Source organism: Pteropus medius, unplaced genomic scaffold (assembly GCF_902729225.1).
Source record: "Pteropus medius unplaced genomic scaffold, Ma_sr-lr_union100, whole genome shotgun sequence".
In the NCBI taxonomy this organism is placed as follows: domain Eukaryota; kingdom Metazoa; phylum Chordata; class Mammalia; order Chiroptera; family Pteropodidae; genus Pteropus; species Pteropus medius.
The window spans coordinates 16722821-16732567 of record NW_024340699.1 but is presented as its reverse complement, the minus strand read 5'-3'; the positions used below and the strand labels follow the sequence as shown (position 1 = coordinate 16732567).

Here is a 9747-nt window from a genome sequence, read left to right as displayed (position 1 = left end):
CTACACACCCACACACATGCACTCGTGCACACTACTCATACACTTTACACACTCACACACGCTTATATGCACATGTACTTGTACATACACTACTCATATACACTACACACCCACACACGTACTTGTGCACACTAATGTACACTCTTTACACATCCACACATTATACACACATACTTGTACACATTACTCATACACTCTGTTCACATATACACATACACATGAATACTCGCACACAAATGCACATATACTCAGACACACTGCTCATACACTGTGCACCCCCACACACTTACACACATGTATACTCACCTGCAAACACTTATACACATGCACCCAGCCCCATCCTATACACAAATTCATGTACACACTCGTGCACACACACTCGCACACACACGTACACGCTCATGCACGAGTACCCACACCTGTCCGTATCTGTATTTTAACGAGTGACGTGAGTGTGCTGCTCCGTCGCTGCACACCGATGCCCCGGAACGGGAGGTCGCGGATGTGAGCGCGGAGCGGGGAGGGGGGCTGAGGGGAGAGTGCGGGGGGCAGGGAGTGGGGGAGCACGGAGGCGAGCCCCCTTTCCCTCGCGGCGCGCTCTGCCCCGCACGCCGCCTCGCACTTGCTGCATAGTTTTCTGGGGGTCTTTACAAGGCCCTGGGGTCCCAAGTAAACATCGAGGCCTTAGTTTATCTTCTTTCTTAAGCTTTAAGGTCAGTTAAAGGCAGCTACGTATTAAATCCTCAGATGCTGGGTCGTTTCACCAATGAAAACAGTCCGGCCATGAACTCTGTTTAGAGCGTGAACGAGACTCCTGCACTGAAGAGCTACCTTGAGCGAATCATGAAAAGCGGCACAGCCACATCGTGGAGAATTTGGAGAAAAGGGAAAAGAACTATACTTAGTCGTACTTATTTGGAATAAGATTCTTTGCCTCCTGTGGGATACTTCAACTTAATTTTTGAAAATTGAAATAAACTTTTTTCTCTTTAGAACTCCATACTAAAAATCAAACTGACTTTTTAACATGATTTTCTTGTTTGTCAGGCATAAAATCTCTGAATTGTCTTCTGCGGCTCTGTGAGCTGTACACGGTGACTTCTTGTCTGGCCCGAGGCTGAAGTTTTAGGGCTTGATCCTTGGCATGTGGGATCAGGAGCCCTAGCTCTACACAGGCCACAGGTGTTTTGGAAACGGGCGCCGCCATGGCGTGGGGGAGCAGCGCGTGCTGGGGCAGCTCGGGCAGAGCCCCACGGCCCGCCCGTCTTGCTTTAGCCTGCCTCGCTCTAGAGGAAAGGAGGACTGGCTGTTCTTTGCGCATAACTTTTATGGATTTGGCTCCTTTTTCCTGCCTCAAGTTGAAAATGAAATTTGACTGCTTCCCAAACAGTGTGCTTGCTGACTCGGCAGGCGGGCGCGTCTGGGCGGGTGCTCCATCGGGGCAGGGGACCTGGCCCTGGGCGTCGAGTCCGCAGCACGCATGAATGAGTGTGACCTGGGCACGAGTGGGGTCTGCCCGGGCCACATGGCCAGAGGCCCCGTGCTGAGCTGGCTCCTGGTGGACACGGAGAGCCAGCGGGAGCCCCTGCTCTGAGCTGCTCTTTCTGTCTCTTGCAGACTTGCCAGTGCCCCAGGTGAACGAGCAGAGGGACCTGGACCCCGGTCGGATGCAGATGCTGCAGGGGAACCCGCTGCTGCTCCCACACAGCCTGCAGGAGCTGCTGGCCAAGGACACCGTGCAAGTGGCCCTTGTCCCCGAGAGGAAGGGCCTCTTCCTGAAGCATGTGGAGTACGAAGTGTCCAGCCAGGTACCGACCGACTGTGTGTGGGGGGCAGTCTGGGCAGGGATGTGTGAGAAGGGCCAGGGCACTGCAGAGAGTCAGGCTGCTCGGGTAAGCCGAGCCCCAGAACTGGGTGTCAGAGCCAAGCTGCCCAGCAGGCCCGTCCGTGCGTCTTGTTGTGGCTCAGCCTGGCCTCACTGTCCCTGCGCTCTGGGACGCAGCTTCTCCGGACGCTCATCCGGGTGGGCGGACTGCAGAGGCAAACCCTGGCAGGCCAGCATGGTGATAGTTCTCGACTCTGGACAGCCGAGGCTTAGAATGCGGGCCCCAGAGTAGCGGATCCAAGCAGTGGATCTGGTTTGCGGGGCAGGGTTGGCGTGTGTCAGTCTAGCCCCCTTAGCAGCCTGCCTTCCCCGTGGGCACCCTGATTCTGAGTCCGGACACCTGGCACTGTGTGCCTTCAAAACTGCGCGGCATCGGCAGCGCTGGTCTTTCTGTCTCTTCATCGTTGTCTTTTCATTTCTGGGTTCAGCTGGAATAAATGCGGATGGGCGTTTTTATTCCTGATCCTGGAAATGGTGAACTGAGAACATCTTTGGAACCGTGGAGTCCACTGTGTTTATGGGGGACTCGCAGAGACAGCGGGCCACAGGCCAGTGAGAGAGCTGCCTGTCACGGCATTGTCGGGCAGGCTGCTGCCAGGGCTCTGGCTGGAGGGTCTCAGCTGTGACCCCAGGTCAGCAACTTTCAAGACTGACCGGCAGCTCTGTCATCATGGCTGTTTGCTGTGCTCGGTGAGATTCCAGCCACGGGATTTGTGTCACTGTGCTTTAAAGCGCAGTGACATAAGCCTGTGACTGTCCTGATGCTGTCGGTGCTGCTCCCGGGGGACGGAGGCCGGGCTCAGAGGGGAGGGGTCGCTTCTCAGGTAGTGTAAGGACAGCGTTGCTGACCGGCATGGCATTGCCTTGCCTCCTGCCTGACTGCCGTGAGCTCAGCCACAGTGCTGGGGGCCGCGGCTCTTCCTCCCAGGGCCTCGTCTCCACAGCTTGATGGGCCGCCGTCCTGTGAGTGCACCAGTGGCCTCTGCTCCAGCTCCCCTGAACTGCCCGTCCCTTAGGCGTACTGCCTCATGGTGACGTTTTAGAAGGTGCTGGGTTTGCCCAGGCTGCCTCCTGGGATGTGTGTGAAGGGGCGGCCTGCTGATGTGTGAACGGTTGGGGAGTACTCGGCCACACGCTTGCTATGGCTGGCACCATCTTGCCGGAGTCTGGAGTAAATACCAGCGTGGCAGAATGCACAGGATCCCAAAAGAGGTGGACCCACCTGACTTATGTTTCTTTCATGTAGCATATTTAACGTTTCTTACAGACCTTCTAGTTTGGGGCAGTTTTATTAGGTCACAGCGAAATTGAGCAGAAGGTGTGGATTTGCCTGACCCCACACACACAGCCCCCCATTATCTGCCGAGCCTGCATCGACACAGCACTGTCACCCAAAGCCCACATTTGGCATTAGGGGTCACTCTTGGTGCTGTACGTTCTGCGGGTTGGGACAAATGCATGACGAGGTGTAGCCCGACAGTGTCATACAGGTATTTTCACGGCCCGGGACTCCCTCTGTGCTCTGCCTATTCGCCCTCGCCCATCCCCGAGCCCCTGGTACCACCGACCCTGCCCCGGCCCTGTCGCTCTGCCTTTTGCAGGGTGTCACCCGGGTGGGCTCAGCCTCAGCTACGCTGTCTGCGAGCGGCATGGGTTACGGACCGAAGGGCGCTGCTGGTGCCCGTGTCCACGTGGCTCTTGGCCTCCCCCACGCGGCCACTCCATTGAGGGGGCTGCCGGTCTTGTGAGCCTGCAGGGTCCTCCACGGCCAGGCCACAGTGGGCTCTGGGCAGGTCCATTGGAGTCCCCCGTCGGCCCCCCTTGGCCTTTGCATTCCGGGGACCGGCTGGTTTTGGACAGGTGGGTCGGTTCAGGGGGCAGTCGTGCGGCCACATTAGCGTTACCTGGAGGTGTCTTGACACACTCTAAAGCAGGAAGGAACTGTCACTGTCCGCACCCGCCTCGGCCCCCGAAGCTGCCTTTGCAGAGTCTGCTTTGCTGCGGGTCCGACTGACATGGCAGAAGTGGGGCTGCGGCTGTGCCTGTTTTGGGGTGCACCCCCACCAGGGCCTGTGGGAGGAAGGCGGAGCTTAGCGGGGGCACAGGGGAGGTGTGGCCCCTCACGCTAGGGCCGCTCCCCTGCAGCGCTTCGGGGCCTCCGTGAGCCGCCGGTACAACGACTTCGTGGTTTTCCACGACCTGCTGCTCCAGAAGTTCCCCTACCGCATGGTGCCGGCCCTGCCGCCCAAGAAGATGCTGGGAGGTACGCGGGCCGCGTGGGTCGGGAGCCGCCCTGAGCTAGGTCCCCACCCCCACCACGGGTGCCGCCCCTGCCGTCCTTCATCCCCAGTCTCCCTCTGGGCCTCCTGCCCCCGCGGGAGGGGTGGCACCAGCCCCTCGGCCATGCGGTCACAGCTGTGCCATGGTGCCTGGGGTGGTGCAGGGGTGGCGATGTCACCTGGCACCCTTGGCCCTGTGAGCCTTCTGCTGGATGATGGACGTGTAAGGATGTTCCCGTTGCTGCCAGTGGCCCTGGATGGGGACCAGGAGCCCCATCACGTAGCCAGCTCTCGTGACATGTGGGGACCTGACCAGTGGGCACCACCACGGCCTCAGGCACTCTGTTAGAGGGGCAGAAGTCAACGCAGGGCGTGCGGACTCGGCCTGCGCTGGCTATGCTCTCCACCCCCTGGTGCCCGCAGCTCCTTCCCAGGCACTGTGCGGTGGGGCGGGCATGCCCCGGGCTGCCTGGTGACCGTTCTGTCCTCAGCTGACAGGGAGTTCATCGAAGCCCGGAGGAGAGCCCTGAAGCGCTTCATTAACCTGGTGGCCCGGCACCCCCCCTTCTCCGAGGACGTGGTGCTCAAGCTGTTCCTGTCCTTCAGCGGCCCCGTGAGTACCTCAGGGACGGGCAGCCCCACTGCTCTGGGCCATGCTGGAGGCTGCAGATGTAGAGCGTGGCCCCGGGTGACGCTGTGCCCCTGGGGACGTGAGCTGAGCTGGAGGCACGCAAGTCCCGAGAAACGCACTCTGCGCAACGTCAGTGTCAGAAGCCCAAGCGCCAGTGTCCTCCACGCTGCGGTCCCGCAGTCGAGATGAGTCAGGAAGCCAAGGAGCTGCTCCCAGTCGGGGAGGAGGACGTCACGGCAGGCCGCCTCGTCCCCAGGGCTGTCACCTGTTCTGTAGGAAGGGACCTTCTCACTGGGGCGGGGTGAGGGGGCTCCGATGGGGTCGATGCGTTCGGTCCCCACCGTTAGAGAGGACTCCTTCTTGTGCAGGCACCTGGGAAGGGGCTCAGCCTGGGGTCAGCGTGGCAGAGGTGGCAGCGGCTGGGACCCTGGACCAGGCCTCAGGCTCTCCCACTGTGATCCCAGGGGACGGCGGGTGCTGCCCCTTCATGGGATCCGTGCCAGACAGGGAGTGCTTGCCGCGACCTGCCCGTGAGCTGGGAGGTGGAGCGTTTCTTTCCTGGGGGTGGATGGACTCCCTGAGAAAGGGAGCTTTCTCGCCAGAGAGGAATGGAGGACGCCGAAGCAGCTCAAGGCGGAGGAAGGGGAGCTGGGGAGGCCGCAGCTGGCTGCAGAGCTGAGCCGTGTCCTGGTTGGCGGGCGTTAGGCCCCACTGACCCCTTGCCGTCGCACCGACAGTGTCCTGGGTCCTTCCCACTCCACTCTAAGATGAGAGAATTAGGACAGGTGATCTTCAGGGCCGTGGGGGACTCCGGTTCCTGACCCTGCACGTCTGCCTGGTGCGGGCCTGCCTGTGCTTCTGGGGCTCCCTGTGCAGCCTTCTCTTACGGCGTGGAGAAGGAGGCCAAGGAGGCCTCCTGCCGGAGGGCTGAGCTCAGGACCCCTAGTGGCCCCCTCTCTGCCCATCAGCTCCCCCGGGGGTCTGCGGCCACATCCCGTGGGCCTATTCCCAGGAAGGGAGGGACCTCAGTTTCCGTCTCTGCGCCCACGTGGGCCTGATGGGGAGTGGTGACTCTGACATTGCCCAGGGTCTGCAGACGGAGTCACCGTTTTCCTGGAGAGAGGGCTCCCGCAGAGCTGGGCTTTCTCTGAGGCAGGCTTTCCCATCCTTGGACACCGCCCTACAGCTTAAGAGAGGAAGAAAACAAACGAGACAGGGAGGAGATGGGGGCTCAGTTCAAGTGAGCGCGTGGGAACGTGCTGCTCAGGGGGAAGAGCTGTCCTGCTGCTGCTGGCCTTGCGGGCCCCGCACCGGCGCTCTGTGGCTGGTGGAGGGCCGGGTGTCTCTCTGCTCCCTTCGCAGGACGTGCAGAGCAAGCTAAAGGAATCGGCTCAGTGTATGGGAGACGAATTCACGAACTGTAAGCTGGCGACGCGGGCCAAGGTACTTGTCGAGTTTCGGTGTGGCCCCCCTGCCGGTCAGAGCTGAGAGCCCTTCGCAGGAACGTCTGCTTGTGCCAGGAGTGCATCGCAGGCTTTTCTCACTTAATCCTCATTTCGGCTCTGAAACATGGCAGGCTTCACACTCATTGTGCAGACGAGGGACAGGTCAGAGAGACTGCCACTTGCCGAGGTCGCTGACTTCTGAGCAGGAGGGCCCACGTGTGACTGGGCTTTCTCTCCACAGAACCCACCAGGTTCTTGTGCTGCGTCCCGAGGCTTCATGTGATCCAGGTGGACATACACTTGGTCACTAGCTTTCCAGTTTTCAGGAGGTTGATGGTTGCCTTGGTTTATTTTAAAATTTAGTTAATCTGGTGTTATTCTCAAAAAGATCTTAAGGTAGCTGTGCGGTAGCTTTTGTCCCCCCTTTTCTGAAACCGCTTCTGCAAACGAAATTATGGACCCTTCCTCTTTTTGTTTGCTAAGCTTTCTGGTTTTAGGCATTACGTGGTCAATCCTAGTGAGGAGTAAAGCTGATCAAAAGTTATTCTTAGGGGCTAGAGGAGGCCTGCAGAGGCCTCCGCGCGTGTGGACAGAGCTGTCCGGGACTCTGCATCCACCCTTCAGAGCGGGAAAGTCACTACTTGAGTGTTTCTGGTAGGACCTCCCGTTTGACCCAGTTTCAGTGGACACTAGCGTCATGATCTCAGGGACCGTCCAGCTCGGAGGTCGTGCTGCTAGGCAGTGCCGTTTGTCCCTTTTTTAGACTAGGGAGGCCCACTGCAGACACTGGAGGAGCAGAGGTGGAGTCGCAGCGGGTCGCTACACGACCCGCACTTGGGCGTCTGGGCTCATTTACCTGCTCACTCGCATGGCTCGCTTCATCCTCTGTGGGTTGTCTTTTCTGAAAGGGTCCAGCATCTGGTGACACAGTTTTTCCTCTGTCCTCACCTGTCAGGACTTCCTCCCAGCTGACATCCAGACTCAGTTCGCAGTTAGCCGGGAGCTGATCCGAAATGTCTACAACAGCTTTTACAAGCTTCGTGATCGGGCCGAGAGGATTGCGTCAAGGGCCATCGACAATGCTGCTGACCTCCTCATATTCGGGAAGGAGCTAAGGCAGGTGGCCCCGCTGGGTTTCATGGGGCTGCTGGGGTGGGAGGGGTCTTTAGACTTCAGTGCTGGGCTTGGGGCAGACGTTGCATTTACCATAATAACCCATTTCACTCCAGAAGGGGAAGCAGAAGGCTAGGCAGATGGGAGCTCGTATTTGGAAGAAAAAAGGTGGAACATTCAGGCAGAGAAACATGGATTCCCAGACACACGAATGCTCGCCAGTCTCTCCCGTGTCCTCTCCCCATTGTCAGGATCGGCCTTGAACACACATTGGCCTGGCCTCAGACAGGACACAGGGCAGTTGCTGGGGGACTCGCCCATCTCTGCAGCCCCCAGGGCACTGCTCAGACCTGCTGGCTCACGGCAACTGGGTGGGGTCTTGTGGGGAAGAGCTGGTTGAGGGTCTGCGGGCCGAGACCCTTTCTTTAACGGGCTCCGGGTTTCACACACCACTCTTTGAGCAGTGAGGTCTGGGTCGGGACGTGCGGGTCACCCTGGGATGATGTGTTCGGGCGGAGGGAGGTCCCAGTTCAAGGCCTTGAGTGTCCCTCTCCTGTGTGTTTCGTTTTCCCAGTGCTTTAGGGTCTGACACGACACCGCTCCCCTCCTGGGCCGCTCTGCACAGCAGCACGTGGGGGTCCCTCAAACAGGCGCTGAAAGGGCTCTCTGTTGAGTTTGCACTGCTCGCTGACAAGGCTGCCCAGCAGGTGAGTGAGCGTGCTCTCCGCGCCCCTGTCCCCAGGGCAGCCTGTGCCTCGCCCGCGGGAGCGCCTCCTGAACTGGGCAGCGGTGTTCTGCGTCTGAGCGAGCGGGCCGCTGTTCTCGGGTTACGGCTGCATGTCCCCATCTGTTTCGGGTCAGGGCTGCAGGACCCCATCTGTTCCAGGTCAGGGCTGCACGTCCCCATCTGCTCATAGGTTAGGGGCTGTGTGCCCTTCTGTTCCTGTTCTGGGTCAGGCTGCACATCCCCATCTGTTCTCGAGACCAGGCCACATGTCCCCATCTATTCTTGAGTTGAGGCCACACATCCCCATCTGTTCGGGTCCAGGACTGCACATCTCCATCTCTGGTATTCTCAGGCCAGGATTTTGCGTCCCCATCTGTTCTTATTCCAGGTCAGGGCTGCACATCCCCATCTGTTCCTGTTCGGGACAGGGGCTGCCCGTCCCCATCTGTCCTCGGGTTAGGGCTGCACATCCCCATCTGTTCTCAGATGGGTTCCCTCAGGCCATTTGCGCTTTTCAGCGGCTCACTGATGACAAAGACAAATGGGGTTCTGGTCGCCGGAGACTGCTGAGAAGTTATAATTCGCCCTTGGAAACGTCGTCTTAGACTGCACTTCTGGGTGGGCCAGAGTTCTCGTGTGCTGTTCTTTTCAGCTAGCATTCGGCCCCTCAGTAATTTGCCAGAGCACTGACTCGGCTCCAGTGCCTGAGAGACCCCCTCTTTTTGCCCTCGGCACCCAGTGAACCTCAGGGAACGCAGGTTACACAGGCAGCTGCCTTTGTGTAACTCTGCAAGGGATCCGCCATTGGGGATTAAACCGAAGATGTATCCGGGGGCTTTTCTGCTCTAAAACTGTTACAGCGTTTCGAGGGTGAGACTCGCAGCCTGGTTCCCCGGGGTCGGTCGCGAGGCAGCCAGCGGGTGGTGCTGAGTGAACTGGACAAGGAGTGAAGGCCCAGCCACCGCCTGGCAGCTGAGGCCGTGCAGCAGCCTGCCGGGAACCCGGTGGCACAGGTGGCTCTGTGGCTGAGGAGTTGGGGGTTTCTCAGGCTCGCAGTAGGTGCTCAGCCAGCTGCCCGGGACGTCTCTGACCGGCTCAGCCAGCCCTTGGACCGGTTGCTGGCGCAGAAGTCCTGGGCTGCTTCTGCCTGGTCCCGGCGCCTGTGTACTTGTTTAGGGACCGAGTGTGGGCGGCGTTGGTGCTGCACCCAGGCTGTCTCCAGGCAGATGATGTCTGTGCCTCTTCGGGGGACCGAGGGTGTGCTGGCGGAGTTTGGCTGCTTAGCGGGATGGGCGAGCTCAGAGCAGCCTCTCTGCCTCGGCAGTGTCGGGCACTGAGCCCTCGCTCGGGTCTTTGGGTCCCTGGGCCAGTTTCCGCATTGAATCAGAGTAGGCGGGCTGGACCAGATCCTTAAAAACTTTCAATGCAGCCTCTCCAAGCTTTGTCTGTGGAACGTGGAGGCGAGGATGTCCCACCCGCAGGCCCGCAGCTCCCTCCCCAGAGCCTAGGTGGCCTCTGTGGCGGCCAGGAGGGGCCCCGCTTCCTGGCCGGGGAACCACCGCTTCTCTCCTGCTTCAGGTCCATGCTGTCTCCCCTTGAGCAGAGACCAAGGATCAGGCCCGTGCTGTGTGCTTGTGTTTGGCGTCCCTCCCGGCTCAGAGACTCTG

General features: G+C 59.6%; 1 protein-coding gene across 3 annotated transcripts in view; it reads left to right on the top strand.

Moving 5' to 3' along the window:
- The window catches only part of SNX8 (sorting nexin 8), a 38262-nt gene that overhangs the window by 18056 nt on the left and 10459 nt on the right, over window positions 1–9747 (top strand). For all 3 annotated transcript variants that reach the window (XM_039879592.1, XM_039879581.1, XM_039879572.1), the window contains exons 2-7: window positions 1618–1808; window positions 4031–4148; window positions 4656–4777; window positions 6158–6238; window positions 7196–7356; window positions 7928–8060. In XM_039879592.1, the coding sequence (XP_039735526.1) occupies window positions 1618–1808; window positions 4031–4148; window positions 4656–4777; window positions 6158–6238; window positions 7196–7356; window positions 7928–8060 (806 nt within the window). The remainder of the gene's footprint in view (window positions 1–1617; window positions 1809–4030; window positions 4149–4655; window positions 4778–6157; window positions 6239–7195; window positions 7357–7927; window positions 8061–9747) is intronic.